The sequence below is a fragment of the Sprattus sprattus genome, assembly GCF_963457725.1.
Source record: "Sprattus sprattus genome assembly, chromosome: 1".
NCBI lineage: Eukaryota > Metazoa > Chordata > Actinopteri > Clupeiformes > Clupeidae > Sprattus > Sprattus sprattus.
The window spans coordinates 59,185,995-59,205,648 of record NC_137920.1 but is presented as its reverse complement, the minus strand read 5'-3'; the positions used below and the strand labels follow the sequence as shown (position 1 = coordinate 59,205,648).

Below are 19,654 nucleotides of genomic sequence, written 5' to 3'. Positions count from 1 at the left end.
ATGTGTAATGTGTGTAGGCTATTTCATTCCGTTCTTGCAATGTGAATAATTTAATTTCAATATGCTATCTCCCTCTTGTGCGCGGTTGTAGCCTACTTTAAACGGTGCTTGTTTGTGTGAGCGAGTGCATGTTGTAGCCTATATGTTGATGCCGGAGTTTAATGAAGGCAGGCTATTCATAAAATACGTAAGTAAATGTGTCAGTAGTATCAACAGACTTGGGCCGGCTCATGTATTGTGATAGGCCTATATAGGGAACAGTTTTCAAGTAAAGGATCTGCGCCTTTGACAGTGACTGTTGTTCATATAGTCTATATCAGTGGTGGTCCGTCAGGGCCTTCAAGGACTTCTCTGCTGGCCTAAACATCATCAGACAATAAATGTAATAAAATAAATTTAATTTTAATATTTTCTTTTCATAAATATGTATTAAATTATTCCCCATAGTCCATTATCTTCATTTCATAGCTTCCAGCGTTGTTCATTTATGTAAGAGCTTTCATCCAATCATATTTCAGCTATCATGTGTTTCCACGCTCCGAGAAATCTTCCCCGAGAACAGAAATCTTCCTTGAGGCCTTCAGAATTCACATTGAAGGCCCGTGTACATCTGATTGGTTATCACAACTGGCTGTTTCAGTTCATTTAAGTTGAATGAACTGAAACAGACAGTTGTGACAACCAATCAGATTTCGAGTTGGCGACACTGGGCCTTCTAGAAGGCCCGGAAGATTTCTTTCCTCCCTCGCGTTGAACGTGACACGTAAACGTCCTTTGATTGGATACTGAGGCAGACCGGTTCAGTGCTTCAGTGCTCAGTTTAGCTGGCTAACGACGTACATCGGTTTCAATGCTTATTATGCTAGTTGTTTCAATTGGTAAGACTGAATATAATTACATTAACCAACTCAAATAAACTAGTTTACACCAACTTGATCATTCCAGTTTTTGATACAATTACAACGGCATTTTCTAGACGGAACTTTCAAGAAAAACTGGATATCGTGAGGATGGGAAGTTTAATGAAACTGCTTTGCAGGTGGGACAATGCGATGTTTAGTGGACAAACTTGTTAAAGCTCACAAAGGCTACTTTCGGTGGACTTAATACAACTTTGTAGACTAGTCCCTGAAAATCGCCTTTTATTTTTAAGTTGTGACAGTTATATTCAAGCGATCATATAACTGAGAGTTTACTACTCGTAATGTATTGTTAATACGTATTGATTTTAAATGCTCCGGAAATATGAATAAAGTCTTTTGTACTCGACTATGTTATGGTGATGCAATGCTCACTTATACTGCCTTTCTGTATAAATATAATGGTTCGAGAGCCATGGCGTCATAATGATGGTATTAGGAGGTGGATTCACTCAGTTTAACATCGTGTAGGACATCGCTGAAGGCCTAGTCGTGAAATGCACGGACCGCCACTGGTCTATATGGATATAAAGGTAATGAAACAGGAAACGCGAGCTTCAGAAATGTGAGATTCCGGAAATGATGTCGTATGGAAATGATGTCGTAGAGGGCCAATCACGGTCAAGCAGTACCCGTCGCCATGAACGGACCGACAGAAATGTTTGCAGGGACACGGAGAGCTGTCCGACGGCTCTGGAGAGCACGGAGAGGGCGTTTCAGCTACCTGAGAAGGCGTTCCAGTTACCTGAAGGCGTTCCTATGTGCCCAAAAACGTGTCGTACGGAGTAGCATAAAAAGGCCTTAAGGCCCTTATACAGTACTCAAAATGGTCGTGTCGGATAGTTGGACAGTGGGCGGGCGGCCGGATAGTACGTACTAGTTAGCATTTGTGTCCCTTTATAGTACTCCAACGGCTGTGGGTGCTTGCTGAAAACAATTCTTCCAGAACAGTAGGGGGAGTAACGGTTTAAGTGCCGAAAGACAAGCTACCCCATGATATTTTCGTGTGATGGAAATCGTTAATTGGCTTTCCCTCTCCTCCTCAACATTTACTTACTTCCCTCTCACCAGCTGTCGCTACTGAAATGCAACAGGTGTCAGCAGACATACACCTTTCTTGCTTTGTCTAATGTTAGATATACACCTGAAAGGGCAAACTTATCTCTTTCATGGTAGGTATTTTTTGTGGGAGAAATAGTTGCAATCTACAACAAAATGATATGCTTATCTTACACTATAGAAACTGTTAAAAAACGATTAAATTAAATGAATACGTTCTTATTTTCCTTGGTATTTTCGTCATATTCAGATTTGCAATGATTTCTGGGTAATTTTTGTAATCTCTATTTGATCATATGACGAGACGATACGATATAGGCACAACATCTGAACGACTGACAGTGTTGTACAAGTCCACACCTTTCATGAAATAGTTAAAAGTTCATACAAGTAAACATGAACTATAGTAACTAGAATGCGTTTCGTGAACGAACTGCGAGAGTGTGCTTGCTCTGTTGCGGCCATGACCGAGAAAACAAGTGCCTTGGAATTGGGGCAGGTGTCAGCTCTCCAGCTCTCCCTGCTGGATGAGCATGCACAAATGAGTATGCATGAGTGAGTATGCATGAGTGAGTAAACATGAGTGAGTATGCATGAGTGAGTATGCACGAGTGAGTATGCATGAGTGAATATGCATGAGTGAGGAAACATGAGTGAGTATGCATGAGTGAGTAAACATGAGTGAGTATGCATGAGTGAGTATGCATGAGTGAGTATGCATGAGTGAGTAAACATGAGTGAGTATGCATGAGTGAGTATGCATGAGTGAGTAAACATGAGTGAGTATGCACGAGTGAGTAAACATGAGTGAGTATGCATGAGTGAGTATGCATGAGTGAGTAAACATGAGTGAGTATGCATGAGTGAGAAGACATAAGTGAGTATGCATGAGTGAGTAAACATGTGTGAGTATGCATGAGTGAGTAAACATGAGTGAGTATGCATGAGTGAGTAAACATGAGTGAGTATGCATGAGTGAGTAAACATGAGTGAGTAAACATGAGTGAGTATGCATGAGTAAGTATGCATGAGTGAGTATGCACGAGTGAGTATGCATGAGTGAGTATGCACGAGTGAGTAAACATGAGTGAGTATGCATGAGTGAGTAGAGCCCTGGTATGGAAGGTGTCTCTTAATATTCCTAGTTATACAGTTGAATGGAGAGGGACAGAGAGAGAAGAGGAGCCGTGCGCAGGTGTCAGTGAGAGTTGTCAGTGAAGCACAGGTGCAAGCCAGTTTAATGACCCTATTATGATGTCATAATGGCACAGAGTTCTGCCATGCAAGTCTATGGAGAAAAAAGGTGATGGAAAAAGAGGAATAAAAAAGGAGTGGCATGGAGTACCGCCACGAAAAGTTATAGCAGGTTGCACCGGATCGGGCCGGACGTTTCGATGTTAGAACGGCATCTCTATCTCAATCGGGCGAGGCGTAGTTAGCGACTAGAAAAACGGGGAGAATAAAGAAAAACGAAGAACAATAGTGTGCTTCCCTTCGGGCAAGCACACTAATTATTTCCCCCAACGGCAGCTTGTCTCGAAGTGTGGTGGAAGCCCAACTTGTGGGTCGCAGAGACGTGACAGGTGGAGCACAATGAGAAGAGATTCAGGAGATTTTCCCGTTGCAATGCCTGCCTTTATATACAGTAGCCTAACTAGAATATCGCACTAAACAACCACACTCAAACAAAAGGAATATTGTAGGCATATTGTTAGAACAATAGCAGGGCAGAGCACACGGATAATCCATATTCATCATCTTGGCAAATTGAGATACTGCGGCTGGCGCGAATAAGCATTGAACATTCCATATTTGAAATATCTTTATAAGTAGGCTAGTGAAGTCAACCTGTTGATAGTATTCCCAACTCAATTGTCCTTCATTCTATCACCGTGTTTGAAAGGTATTGGTTAGGTAATAGCCGAGTGACAGCTGTTTTCTTTCTGATTTGACAGTAGCCTAATATACTTGTGTGTTTTAAGCAAATAAAATGTGTAGCAATGTTTACGAAGGAGCAACTGCTATTGTGAATTATACAGTAAATACGTTGTGAAATGAAAGGAAAACACATCACAGCGAGTGCAGTGCATCACAGCGAGTGTGAGCGAGTGCATGTAGTAGGCTATATGTTGATGCCGGAGTTAAATAAAGGCAGGCTATTCATCAAATACGTCAATGTGTCAGTAGTATGAACAGTTGAGACATTGACTCCGTGGGGCTCAGGTCGTTTGGACAAATATTTTAATTGCTGTCGCTCGTGCTGGTTCTCTGGCAATAGGCTACTTGGCCGGCTCATGTATTGTGATATACAGGGAATAGTTTTCAAGGAAATTTGATCTGCACCTTTGACAGTGGCTGTTGTTCATATATATATATGGATATAAAGGTAATGAAACAGGAAACGCTAGGTCCAGAAATGTTAGTTTCCTGAGTTGATGTCGTATGGAAATGATGTCGTAGTGGGCCAATCACGGCCAAGGAGTATCCGTCGCCATGAGCGGACCGACAGAAATTTTTGCGGGGACACGGAGAGCTGTCCGACGGCTCTGGAGAGCACGGAGAGGGCGTTTCAGCTACCTGAGAAGGCGTTCCAGCTACCTGAAGGCGTTCCTATGTGCCCAAAAATGTGTCGTACGGAGTACCATAAAAAACCCTTTAGGCATCTTAAAGGCATCTGCATGGTTATCCAATTCACCTCGTACGACTTCACGAGAGACACGCCCTTTCTAATCTGATGATCGTACGACTCACCTTTACCTGCATGGTTCTACGAGGGGCTGTGGAGATTACCATCGGTTTATTATGATGTTACAAGGCCATTACATCATCGTCAACAACAGTAGAACTATCAAATAAGAAATTGTTTGTTTTAATCCCGTGTATTTTCCGTTAATGATCAGAGGCTGTTGTTGTGAAATTAATTACTAACTACAATGACCAAGCTGGCGGTTATTGCCGAATATTTTCTATTATTATACCACACAAACAGTTCTGCTTTTTTACGTCTACAATTCAGGTTCTTTTACAATTTAATCATGTACACTGCATGCTCTGCTAGCTCAAACACAAAGAGGCTGTTCGAAAACCAAGAAATGTTTTTATTATTGCTGTAATTAGACAATGTCTCCCTATGCTTTATGCGGCGAGCTCCACGATAGAGCAAGGAAGAAGGGATATGTCGGTTTTCCTCCTGCATCGCCGCTGGTGCCTTTCGTAGTTTTTTTCATTTTTACAAACTTGTCCCCGATCTTCCTCCAACTCCTAATGCACTCCTGGACCTCCAGCCCCAGGTTCCCAGCGATCTCTCAGCGATTTTTTAAAAACGGCGGTGCTGTCATATAGGGAACGAAACAATAAACGTGATTTTAGCCAGGGGTGTCAGACAGCTCGGATCGGATAGTGAGAAAATCCAAGCGGTGCTCCAGAGGCCATCCGAGACCCTCGGATGGCTCTCTGAGGTGCTCAAAGGTGTGGTCCCACTTCATGGAGGGCGTTTTAGGATCGGATAAGCATGTGGGGGCCTTAATACATTTTCTCTGGATCAAACAATGTACGCAAGAGTTAATAGTTTGTGTTTTGTGACAAGCACTGGCAAGTTGGCAAAGTTTGAGGGTCTGCCACGCCCACACCTTCCGACTAATGAGAACATCTTCTATAACTTTTAGTCGCCCATGGCTGAAGAGTATCCTGACCACATTTAAAGGCTTTAACATTAAATCTGTCAGAGGAGTTCGATCAGATGCGAGGTGTGCAAACGCCGTCAAAAAGCATCTTCCACTCAAAATGGCCGACTTCCTGTGGACCTGCCACCATGGCGTCAAGAGACTTTTTGGTGTGTCCAAGCATGATGAAGACGTGTACCGAATTTCGTCAAGCTACGCCAATGCGCAGGTTTTTTTGCAATGTTCTAGGGGGCGCTACAGAGCCATTTTGCTCCATCCATGGACAAAAACTCTACCGAAGACAGGCTTGATGTCCCTGGCAAATGTGGTAATTTTTCAAGCACTTTGACATATATGCGATTAAAACACCTAATTTTTGCTTTTTAATTTTTAACTAGGTGGCGCTATACATGTAATGACTGGTTATGGTATGGGTTGACATGGCCCCTTAACACAATTTGGCCCTCCTAGGCCCTACGGTTCTCGGGATATTCGAAGAAAACTGTGTCGCACAAACTGGCCAGTTGGTGTATAACTATATAAATCAATTTATTGCATGTCCCCCCCCCCCCCCCCCCCTGAACGGAATTCCACGAAACTTGCAATCAGAAGGCGTCATAATGATCCCACACCTCCGATTTCGTTCAGTTCTGACCTTGTCAACTTTCAATTAACATTTTTTACAACACTCCATTTTTGCTTTTTCATTTGTAACTAGGTGGCGCTATACATGAAATAAGTGGTAGTGGAATGGTTGACGTGGCCTCTTAAGACCAACATACAAAAAAAATGTGGTCCTCCTAGGCCCTACGGTTTTCGACTTATTAACAGAAAACTGAATCGCCCCACCCTCTTCAAAAGGGGGCCAGTCCGACGGGGGTGCAATCTAGTGGGGCTACATGCCCACCAAATTTCGTGCAACCCGGTGTTTCAGTGTCCCGGGAATCGTTGACAGAAAATCGGCAAACAGAAAAAAAAAACTCCGACTAAACCTATACGTCGCGCGGCTGTCATAATAATGCTTTGTGCTACTTGGAAGTGTGTTTCTACAAATTGGCCAACATGGGGATTTTATCCCTACTTAATAAGAAGCACTGCAAGAACATTAGTTAATTTTCACACATATTTCCATATTTTTTTCAGAACCCTGTAAACCAAAATGATACCCAGCCTCCTACCTGGGTCTTGTTACAGCATCTCAACATCACAACCAATGTCCTCCTTTGGAACAGCTCTTGCATTTTGAAGGGCAGTGCTATAAAAAGGCACACAAGTGTACCGGGGCTTACTGTGAGTGAATTATGTGTGTAGTTTTGTAACAAGTGTTTCATGAAATTGAAAACTAAGTCAATTGTTTTGAATGAGCTTATGTTTTGCAAGATATTGCAGTTTGACAGGTTTCCAAAATTGTGTAACATCTAAAAAAAAATGTGTGTGTAATAATAATAATTTAAAAAAACTGATAACAAAAATGGTAGCAGTGGTTAGGCCAAACCCATAATATATAAATTACCCCTCATATTAAAAATGGTTATTTAGTACTGAGCTGAAACATAAGCCCTACAGTGCCCTCCGCAATTATTGGCACCCTTAGTGAATGTGCCCAAAACAGGCTATGAAAAAATATCTGTTTGCTGTTTATCCTCTTAAAATATTAACAAAAATCTTACCTTTTCATTGAAATAAAATTATTGAAAGAAAACATTTTTTTTTTCATTCAATAAATACTGTTCTGCTGAACAGGTGTGCCACAATTATTGGCACCCCTTAATTTAATGTTTTGAGCAGCCTCCCTTTACCAAGATAACAGCTCCAAGTATTCTCCTATAATGCGTGATGAGGTTGGTGAACACATGGCACAGACCTGAGACCATTCCTACATACAGTATCTCTGCAGATCCTTCAGATTCTGAGGTCAACACATTTGCAGATTCGGCTTCAGCTCTTCCCACAGATTTTCTATGGAGTTTAGGTCTGGGGACTGTGATGGCCATGGCAAAACCTTTATTCTGTTGTCGGTGAAACATTTTTGTGTTGATTTTGAGGTGTGCTTCGGATCATTGTCCTGCTGGGAGGTCCAACCACGGCCCATTTTAAGCCTCCTAGAGGGGGGCTGTTAGGTTTTTATTTAATATCTGCTGGTATTTGATGGAGTACATGATACCATGTATCCTAACAAGATGTCCAGAGCCTTTGGAAGAAAAACAGCCCAACAACATCAGAGATCCGCCACCATACTTCAATGTGGGTATGGGGTGCTCTTTTGTATGGCTATCTTTCTGTCTACGCCAAACCCACCTTTGATGTTTGTTGCCAAGAAGCCTTATTTTGGTCTCATCTGACCATATAATTCTAATATAAAAGTCTGACTTACATTTGGCAAACTGTAGGCACTTTAGTTTGTTGTTGATTGACAGCAGAGGCTTTTTTCTGATAACCCTCAAAAACAACTTGTGGTGATGTAGGTGCAGTTTCAGTGTCCCGGGAATCGTTGACAGAAAATCGGCAAACAGAAAAAAAAAACTCCGACTAAACCTATACGTCGCGCGGCTGTCATAATAATGCTTTGTGCTACTTGGAAGTGTGTTTCTACAAATTGGCCAACATGGGGATTTTATCCCTACTTAATAAGAAGCACTGCAAGAACATTAGTTAATTTTCACACATATTTCCATATTTTTTTCAGAACCCTGTAAACCAAAATGATACCCAGCCTCCTACCTGGGTCTTGTTACAGCATCTCAACATCACAACCAATGTCCTCCTTTGGAACAGCTCTTGCATTTTGAAGGGCAGTGCTATAAAAAGGCACACAAGTGTACCGGGGCTTACTGTGAGTGAATTATGTGTGTAGTTTTGTAACAAGTGTTTCATGAAATTGAAAACTAAGTCAATTGTTTTGAATGAGCTTATGTTTTGCAAGATATTGCAGTTTGACAGGTTTCCAAAATTGTGTAACATCTAAAAAAAAAATGTGTGTGTAATAATAATAATTTAAAAAAACTGATAACAAAAATGGTAGCAGTGGTTAGGCCAAAGCCATAATATATAAATTACCCCTCATATTAAAAATGGTTATTTAGTACTGAGCTGAAACATAAGCCCTACAGTGCCCTCCGCAATTATTGGCACCCTTAGTGAATGTGCCCAAAACAGGCTATGAAAAAATATCTGTTTGCTGTTTATCCTCTTAAAATATTAACAAAAATCTTACCTTTTCATTGAAATAAAATTATTGAAAGAAAACATTTTTTTTTTCATTCAATAAATACTGTTCTGCTGAACAGGTGTGCCACAATTATTGGCACCCCTTAATTTAATGTTTTGAGCAGCCTCCCTTTACCAAGATAACAGCTCCAAGTATTCTCCTATAATGCGTGATGAGGTTGGTGAACACATGGCACAGACCTGAGACCATTCCTACATGCAGTATCTCTGCAGATCCTTCAGATTCTGAGATCAACACATTTGCAGATACGGCTTCAGCTCTTCCCACAGATTTTCTATGGGGTTTAGGTCTGGGGACTGTGATGGCCATGGCAAAACCTTTATTCTGTTGTCGGTGAAACATTTTTGTGTTGATTTTGAGGTGTGCTTCGGATCATTGTCCTGCTGGGAGGTCCAACCACGGCCCATTTTAAGCCTCCTAGAGGGGGGCTGTTAGGTTTTTATTTAATATCTGCTGGTATTTGATGGAGTACATGATACCATGTATCCTAACAAGATGTCCAGGGCCTTTGGAAGAAAAACAGCCCAACAACATCAGAGATCCGCCACCATACTTCAATGTGGGTATGGGGTGCTCTTTTGTATGGCTATCTTTCTGTCTACGCCAAACCCACCTTTGATGTGTGTTGCCAAGAAGACTTATTTTGGTCTCATCTGACCATATAATTCTAATATAAAAGTCTGACTTACATTTGGCAAACTAGGCACTTTAGTTTGTTGTTGATTGACAGCAGAGGCTTTTTTCTGATAACCCTCAAAAACAACTTGTGGTGATGTAGGTGCATTTGATGGTAGTTCTGGAGACTTTCTGACCCCAGGACTAAACTAACCTCTGCAATTATCCAGCTGTGATCCTTGGAGATTCTTTTACCAGTCGAACCATCCTCCTCACGGTGCGTGGGGTTAATTTACAGATAGGTCCTCTTCCAGGCTGATTCCTTATATCTCCTGTCACTTCTAACTTCTTAACTATTGCCCTGATTGTGGAAGTGGGTATTTCCAACTGTTTAGATATTTTCTTATTTCCCTAAATCCGGATTTCAGCAGCTCAACAACTTTTTGTCGCACTTTGACACTGAGTTCTTTTGTCTTTCCCATCTTGATGAATGACAGGGTATTTGGACCGTGTCACCTCATATTTATACCTCAGTGAAGCAGGAAGCCATAGTTGACCACTTAAGAGTTCCTAATGAAACAGGAGAACTCAAAAATGTAAAACATGACTGGTAATATACTTCAGTTAGATTTTAATTATAGGATTTTCTAGGGGTGCCAATAATTGTGGCACACATGTTTTGGAGAAAAATATTTAATGTAATGTCAAAAAAATGATTTCTTTCAAGACTTTTACTTCGATGAAAAGGTAAGATTTTTGTGAATATTTTGAGGGAAAGACCAAGATGATAAACGGCAAAGATATATTTTTTCATAGGCTGTTTTGGTCACATTCACTAAGGGTGCCAATAATTGTGGAGGGCACTGTATTTTAAGACTAAGACAGTGAAGTTTGTGCTTAGTAAATTAGTCTGTGTGTAAACAACAGCTTTTTACATGAATCTCAAACAAATGAGTAAACCAACGATTCATTTTTGAATACTTTATCAGCAGCAAAACAAGTTGTCAGGAGAAGACTTGAGAATAATACAAAAATTATTCAAGAAAACACATTGATATTTAGGGTTGGGTCAACAAAATCTGTGCAATCTTGTAAGTCAATTTCAGTCAACCAGCGCAAGTTCCAACCCAGACTATCCAGTCAGGAACTGCCTGAATAAACAAACAAATGAATACAAAAAAGTTCAGGGTTTCACTGGGTGGTGCCAGAGTGGTAGAGGCATCTTGATAAATTATTACTGTTGTATGTGCTTTTATTTTTTTTTACACCGAAATTGAAGCCATATGCAACAGCACGAAGGGGCTCAATGTGTCAGACTCTTATCTTAGAAAACAAATTATTGGCTGTCTACACAGCCAGATAAAAACAAACAGTATCACAATATTAACTCATTGTCTCAACATTCTGGCACCACAGCCATAGAAAAGCATGAGTCATGAACTCTTTAAGAGCATGATAACGAGTGTGAGGGAAAAATAAAAAAAAATGTCAGGCCTCAATAGAAAAAAATATTCAAAACACTTTTCATAGCATGTAACAGGTCAACAGAATTATGACATTTAAAAAAAATGTCAGGCTGCTGACCAAAATTTGATCCCCTGACAATTATGACTCAACTATCTTTGTTTATAACAAAAAAATTAGAGCTCTAGGTCCCATGGTATGCAACACGACCTGCACAGGCAGTTAAAATGGCATTCTGATAAATTACACTGTCCTTTTCAGAGCACAATCCCAGCCACTTCTGAGCCGGACGATAAAACATCACGCACACACACACGAACACAGAGTCAAGAGTCACTGTCCGAGCCATTGCTACTGTCTCGACTGATCTCGATCTGCAGCGAGGGCAGGTTGTCCAGTCGGCTCTTCTTCATCTTGTTGGACTGTTGCTCCTTCTCCTTGATCATGGCGCCCCACATCTTCTGCAGTTGAGAGTCGTCTTCTTCCTCCACCTCGTCTTCTGATCCCCGTTTGCCTTGCTTTTGGATACTCCTAGAGCTGGAGGATGTCGCCCTTCCAGCCGGGACTGTAGATCTCTGGTCACCGTCGTGAGATGGTCCCAAACGACTCCAGAGGCCTCCTGTAAGGGGACACCACAGACAGGAGTTCAATTCTTTGTGCCCACCTTTGCAATTGTATGTACAATACTTGTAAAACATTCTACCATGTTTATAATATTAGTACTTCATTTAGAAATTATATGGTTATGTTTTTACTTTACCAATCAAGAATTGATAAGACATTCTTCATACCTAGGTCCAGTAAAGTCATAAGAGACCAGTGGATGGAGAACGGTATTTGGTGAAAGGACTGAGGACCTACCACTTTTCTTGTCTTTGGCCGACTCGGGGTACAGGTTTCGGGTGTCTTGTTTGGCCACTCCCAGTCGGCTGTGCACGTCCGAAACAGGTTCATGACGAGGAGACAGGCTCCTCCGAGGCGGAGACACAGAACGGCGTCGATCTGGGGAACGGCGTCGATCCGGGGAATGTCGCCTCTTTCCCAGCCTCTGTCTCATGTCTGGTAGACATAGGGCAAAAAGTGCACACAGGCTGCATAAGACATTACTTTCCATTTCACATTTCCCCCTGTTAAAAGGCCATACATCTTGTTTTCTGACATACCCAGCCTCCTCTAAATCCGGTGTTTTTGTTTCACTCTATATCCATGATTCCGATAGTATACCCTCTGTTAAATCACAAGAATACCTGTCTTGCCACTTGAGGCCGCTGCAGCCTGTGGTTTCTGCTGCTGTCTCTTTTTCTCCTCCAGAAGCTGCCGGACATCAGTCACCTTTTCCCCTGCAGATTTGGTCCGGTCTCCTGCTCCACTCCAAACCCTGCTCCGTACACTACTGCCTGAACTAGATTGTCTAGAAAACAGGCAAGAGAAAAGGAAATTGCATCTAGTTTCCCAACCTCAAGCAAGTCGTAATTGTATACAGCACTCCGAGAACATACCAACCATCTTTACTGTCAATGGGTAGCTAATGGAAGAGGAGCTTACACTCAGTTAGACCATAACATGATAAAAAAAAAAAACGGGCAAAGTGCTTTGGACCATAATAACACAAAGGGGAAAGAACAGGACAGCATCCCACTCACCGGATGGTCTTCAGGTTAGACTCCACTTCATCTGCATACATGGTCATCTTCATGCTCTTCTTGGGTGATGGCGTTGAGATCATCTTCAGCTCCAGGTCATAGTCCATCTCGTCCGAATCAGAAGAGGCATCCGAAGGGGGGCCTTCAGGGCGACTGCGCGACCCCCCTAACCCTGTAATGCGCAGGTTCCTCTCCCGTTCCCGCTCCATGCGGTACTCAACCACGCGATCATCTGCGTCCATGTCCACCTCGCCTTCTTCTTCCTCCTCATCCTCTTCCTCCTCTTCTATGGGTTCCTCTGGTAAATTTACCAGGTCGGCTGGAAAGCAGAGGTGAGATCAGAAACAGGAACCTTTGGATAATTGGTGTTTAAGTTTATTTGATTTAATAAAATTCAGTGGAACCTCCTAACCCGTGGAAAACTGCTGTCGCAGTTCTACCTATAAATACTCAGCTGTTCGTAAATACCATCTCAGTCTACCCCAAAGGTGTTTCCCACAGTCAATTGAATGCAACTGATTTGTAGATTCTTCTTACCAGAGTGCCTGTGTGTATAGGGTGGTGTATGTCCCATGCTGTCCCCTATAAGGGGTTTTTTGGTCTTTAGAACATCTCTCTGTATTCTCTTGTTGTGGTATCTGCGCTTCCTGTAGGTATGACACAGTATAGGGTGACCGTGAGCCCAAACAAAACATACTTTTGAAATAAGATATCCAAAATAGGTATTGGCATGTCTATAAAGATATTCATGTTTTAAAATTACATTTCAGAAGTCCAGACCTTATCAAATTTATTCATGTATTCTTGATTTAGGAAGGGGTTCTGAGAATTGCCAGTGACGCCAGTGGAGTGAAGTGAGCCTAGTGTTCTAAGCATCTAAAACCGTTTAAAGGGGACCTCTTATGCTAATTTTCAATGCTCATAATTACATTTTTGGGGTCTATTAGAATAGATCTAAGCGCTTCAATGACCCCAAACCACATTTTTTTTTCATGCTGAACATCTCTTTTCACCCTCTGTCTGAAACAAACGTTGTTAGAGCTCCTGTCTATAAGTTGCCACCTCCCAATTACCCCAGTGTGCTCTGTTTGGTAAGCTCCGCAAACAATAACATCGGCATTGGGAAATATGGATTGTGTTACGAAATTGTGTCATCATGTCAGGACTGGAATTCCATAAAGCCGTTTTGCGCTGCTATAAAAAAAATAGTTTCTGCGCAACAGTTGCTCCCTCTGGCGCGTACTTTAGTAACTAGACCGAATTTGCATGCACAAAAAGCTTTACAGCACACTAAAGGAAAGGAGAAAACCGGGAAAAGCAAAATAGGTCCCCTTTAAAAACTGCATGATACAGCAGTAAGAAATGCAGTATTACATCTTTTGACATTTATATTAAACTGGCAAAGCAGTGGTGTATTTAAGGCCTGTAATTAGTGCAGTACATAGTTTGTTCAAATATAGGGAAATACTTACCAAGAATTACTAAGAATGCCTCTCATGCCGCCATAGTTTGGGTTGCCATATTTCATGTAATACCGGCTTCGTCTGGCAGCACCAAGCTCCTTCTTGTCATCTGAGAACACGCAGACATGACAATTGCAGTGATGGTAATAAAAGCCTTCATTCCTACTCATGAGTGCTTCATGGACAGTGTGGTTATTGAATTGTAGCTTCAATGGCATAGAGGTCAACAATTGTAGGCTCAGCCGTTCTCCATTAAAGTTTTATTTTTTCTCGTTTTCAGGTTTTTATAATCTACATTCATGTTTCTATTGGGACAAATTGGGACAAATTGGGACAAATTCTTTTCATGTGAAAGCCTACTTGCCAATTAACCCATTTTTGATTTTTATCAAATCCTCAACTCCAAAACATTTCTTGGTCCTGCATGATTCTTTGTATTCTTCATGTTACTCTCCCTAACCATCACACACACAAGCATCTTACCTTGAGTGGCGAACCTTAAAAACAGCTCATTTCCTTTGAAGCCTTTGCTTGCAGGACGCAAGTCATTGCGCAAAAGTGAATCGCTTTCCACTGGAGAAAGCACATCTGCCTGTGACCCAAACAGAAATAGTCCACATAAGCATTAGCATTCATAAGGAAACCAAAACACTGAGGGGTTTTACATAATAAAAAACTAAAAACATACAGTGGGGAAAATAAGTATTTGAACCCCTTGCGATTTCACAAGTTTGGCCACTTGCAAAGAAATGTGTTAACATTAACAGTGAGAAACAGAATATCAACAAAAAAATCCAGAAAAATGCATTTTATAACATTTATGACTTTATTTGCACTTGATGAAAAAAATAAGTATTTGAACCCCCAAAACTGACGAACAAAAACGACTTAGTACTTGGTGGAATAACCCTTATTGGCAAGCACAGACGTCAGACGCTTCTTGTAGTTGGTCACCAGGTTTACAAACATCTCAGGAGGGATTTTGGTCCACTCCTCTTTCCAGATCCTCTCCAAATCTTTAAGGTTGTGTTTTCAATGGGAGGGAATGAGGGAATGAGGTTCAAGCCCAATATTCCACGTAACATGGCCCCATCCATACTCCCCTTGATGCGGTGGAGTCGTCCTGTACCCTTGGCAGAGAAACAGCCCCAAAGCATGATGTTTCCACCTCCATGCTTGATGGTGGGTATGATGTATTCTTGGGGTCATATTCAGCATTCCCCCCCCTGTCAAACACAGCAAGTCGAGTTGATGCCAAAGAGCTTGATTTTGGTATCATCTGACCACATTCTGTCTCCCAATCCTCCCTAGAATCATTCAAGTGTGCAATGGTAAACTTCAGATGGCCCTGTACATGCGCTTCCTTGAGTAGGGGGACCTTGCGAGTGCTGAAGTACTTCAAAAAATTACGCCGTGGTTGTTGCCAATGGTTTTCTTGGTGACTCTGGTCCCAGCTGCCGTGAGATCATTCACAAGCTCCCCATGCGTAGTTCTGGGGTTATTCTGCACCTTTCGAATGATCACTGATTCCGCACGAGGGGATATCTTGCATGGAGCCCCAGACCTAGAGCGGGTGACAGTTGTTTGGTGTTGCTTCCATTTATGAATAATCGCACCAATAGTTATCTGCTTCTCACCAAGCTGCTTGCCGGTGGTTTTGTAGCCCATTCCAGCCTTGTGCAGGTCTACAATCTTATCTCTGACGTCCTTGGACAGCTCTTTGGTCTTGCCCATGGTGGTGAGGTTGAAGGTGTGAAGTATGATTCTTTGGACAGGTTTCTTTTATACAGGTCACCAGTTGAGATCAGGTATACCTTGTTAGACCTAATGAGGACTAATCTGTGTGCTTTTTGGGCACATAACTGGCCATTGGGAGCCAGAATTCTTGCTGTTTGCTTGGGGGTTCAAATACTTATTTTTTGCATCAAATGCAAATAAAGTCATAAATCTTATAAAATGCAGTTTTCTGGATTTTTTTGTTGATATTCTGTTTCTCACTGTTAAAATACACCTACCATTACAATTCTAGATCACACATTTCTTTGCAAGTGGCCAAACTTGCGAAGTCGGCAGGGGTTCAAATACTTATTTTCCCCACTGTATGTGTTAATTTGACAACCACCACTGAAAAACCGCAATGGTAAAATGCAGACTGTATTCAACCAAATTTGGGAGGTTGTAAGCATATACGTGGCTTGTTGCAAATAAAAATCTGTGTGTGCGCCATTACACAAATCATACTCCAGTGCCTCAGAATGAATTAACAGCTACAAGACTGCTCTGTACACATTATGTGCTGTTTATGTCATTTGGATAAATATTACCAAAGTTAATGTTGCCATTTAAGCTTGCAACGATTGAGGTGAAGCATAGAACAGAAATACAAAGAATCGACTAGATTTGCTGAAATAAATGTGCGCACACAACCATTTGTGAACAAAAACACAGACAGACACACAGTTTCTCCTCTCACCTCAGAGTTCTCTGGCACTGGCTTCTTCTCCGTCTCCTCCTCACTGTCGCTGGCCTTTCCATCGCTCTCTTCACTGCTCTTGTCTCCTTTCACAGTTTCCTGCTCGTCAACCACTTCACCTTCCTCCACATCATCGTCGTCATCATCCTCGTCCTCCTCCTCATTTGACTCACGCCTACCGCGGGCTAATGAGACAGAACACACGGGTGAGAGATATTATGCTGCACAGAGATCTTTCCATTAAAATGCATCATTTGTACTCTACGTAGAAGCCCAAATTCACAGGATGAGTATCAGAAGGCCTATTATGCAACTCTGGCACACCTTTGTTCTCCTCAGGGTCTTCATGTTTGGTCTGGCTTCTTTTCGCTGTCTCTTCTGGGTCAGGCATGTGGCTCGTGTTGAGGAGAACACGGCTGGATGTGACATCATCAAGCCACACAACATTGCCTGGGGAACAATTACAGACATTCCAATTCTAAGCTGATAAAGCAGCATGTAATTTCATCATGGTTTTATCTCAATTGCATAACACAGCTGTGACTAATCATCAGCCTGGCTCTCAGAATTTGCTGATACCCTGCATCATCCCTGGTTTCATTAGGTAGTTATGTTTTTAATGATAATTATGTAACGCTTCACTTTAAAATAAATTGAAATCACGAAAAGTACACAGCCACATGGAAAATCACTTACAGGATTGGTCATCAATCCATTCGATATGGGCTGGGGGATACTCCTTAAAAAATCCAAATATATCTTTGGTGCTCATGTCGTCCACCCCAGCTACATACAAAGCCTCCAATCGAATGTTTGGAATGGCTACAATAAAAATGGGAGACAAAGCAGAAGGAGATAAATCTTGACACACTGCTTTTCCTTTAAACACTTTTACAACAAAACGATCACAATTGTTGTTTCCCCATCAGTAGCAATAGTCCCTTGAAACAGACACCAACACACTGACATTCTTAATGCTCTGCTATTCCAGGTTATTAGCCATGGAAATATCCTCCCATCCCAACACAATATCAAGTGGCATTTTAAGCTGATGTGTGCCTATGTTGGCAACTCCCCATAAATGTTTGAAATGAAGAACTGTTTGAAATGTGAGAAAATGGATGATTGCCTGATCTATTGCTATCTCCAACTTAAAAATACGGAAAGTCAGAATTGTACCTTTCTTCAACATCTCCTTGTCCAGCACAACAGTTCGCTGTGCTACATTAACATCTGGAAGGAAATGGAAGCGCTTTGCTCTCTTCTCCTTTTTCTCCACTGCCTCCTATAAGCAAGAGACGGTGTTAGGACTGGGGCCAAATACTGATAACTATTGTCAAAGGTATTCCCTGTCTTACAACACCCCAACACCTTTAAAATGAAAACCAGGATAGACTCAGATTCACATCAAGAATCACTTCACACAAAAATTCAATACAGGATTACGTCAGATTTCCTCACTCACCTTTGAAGTGACATCTATCCCAGTGATGAAAGTGCCAGCCTTATTTTCATACCTTCGGCTGGTATCCTGTGGAAACACGACAGCAATTATATAACAAATTATGTTGGTCACAAGTAGTCACTCAATTAACCAGCCAAGCCGTTTCCCAGAATGTAGCCATAGAGTGTATCGTATAGCCCCACTAGCTTGGCCTTAATTCCACAGAAATAGCTGTTGAATGGTGGAGCCGATCTAGCACACATCACATGCTTAACTTGTTTTTAGGTTAAATGCCTGCACCCGCAGTATAGACCAGTCGCTAGTTAATGAAGTTAAGCCAAGAAGGCTAGTATAAACAAATGTCTCAACGTTACGTTAGCCTTCACTGTGTGGCTATGACATTCTTCGCTAATTGGATACGAAATAAGCTATGCGTCCTACTGAATTAAATGTTACCTGGTAACGTATGATTAGCAAACTATGTTAATGAGCTTTTTGAAGCGTTTGTGGTAGCTAAGTCTAGTAGCTAGCTAGGAGTAAGCTATCCAAACGTAAAACCCAGTTTGTCAACTTCTTAACTGTTAGTTCCAGACCCATATTTCTTAACCAACCATAACTTGCACACAAAACAGTGCATTTGCTTCAGCTCCCGCAGTTGTTTTAGCACATTTAGTAACGACTAGCTAACCCTTATTACTACACACAGTTGCATGTTGTTTCGCATTTTGCTCTCTAGCACTGATTGTTTTCAATGCACGTTGAGTGGTTAAATTGAAGCTTTTACCTACAAGATAGCATGAGCTAACTTCAGCTAATTAGATAGCAAAGTCTAGCTTGTTAACTGATAAGGTCGTTTTTAGGGGGGCGACTGAACAATGTACAGCCTAAGGAATCACGAAGCCTAAATAACTAACTTATTGGGATTGTCAAGCAATTCATAATGATCGATTGTTATTGCCCCTACAACGTCCTCTGATTGTGTCAGATGTGTGATAGTAGTTCGTAGATGGCGCGGCCTGGCTAACTACACGACGCACGTTAGCAAGCTAGCTCAATTATCAACTCACCGGCAACAGTTCCTTGAGAGAACGGCGAACGGGAATAGTTTCCAGTTGCTCCTCAACCTCCATGGGCTCTGGGTCACGAGTATCTCTATCCGAGTCTGATTCTGCATCTGATTCCGATGCGCTTTCTGGCTTGACGGACACTCGTAAGCTGCGAACTGCCGCCATGCTAGACTGCTTGTCTACCGGTCTGGCTACCTCACAAAAGCAAGGCAAGATTCTGGCACGCCTACTGCTGAAGCCGCACAGTCCTCAACTCAAAATGATGCTGATGACTATGTAGGTATTCAGCAGGAAACCACTTGTTGGATAGATAGATTGTTTTCCACCTATGTTGTTGTTCTGTTGTAGCGAACTAATTTCTTCGAATCTTAAAGTTGCTACTACAATGAGAGGCAGACGACTGAATGCGATGAATTGAAGTTTATTTAATCTTGCAGACATCAGAACATTTGAGTGGTGGTCCATGTAGCATCTCTGTCAAAAGACACTGCACTTACTTTTTATACTACAATTCCTGTCGTATTTGCATGCTTTCCCAATCAAAACTAAACACTGATACCCTGTTTACAATTTATAGCAAGTATAGCAAGGTTCTGTCCTTGAATTGTCGACATA

General features: G+C 41.7%; 1 protein-coding gene across 1 annotated transcript; it reads right to left on the bottom strand.

Annotated features, from left to right (window-relative positions):
• Positions 1-10,701: 10,701 nt before the first annotated feature.
• On the bottom strand, positions 10,702-19,204 carry ncbp3 (nuclear cap binding subunit 3; the record flags this gene model as incomplete). Its single annotated transcript, XM_080853276.1, has 13 exons — positions 10,702-11,568; positions 11,811-12,008; positions 12,197-12,360; positions 12,593-12,911; positions 13,130-13,239; positions 14,065-14,164; positions 14,539-14,647; positions 16,529-16,713; positions 16,853-16,978; positions 17,225-17,350; positions 17,708-17,813; positions 17,994-18,059; positions 19,040-19,204. The coding sequence occupies 13 exons, from the start codon at positions 19,202-19,204 to the stop codon at positions 11,276-11,278; spliced, it is 2,067 nt and encodes a 688-aa protein (XP_080709402.1). The 3' UTR covers positions 10,702-11,275.
• Positions 19,205-19,654: the final 450 nt, after the last annotated feature.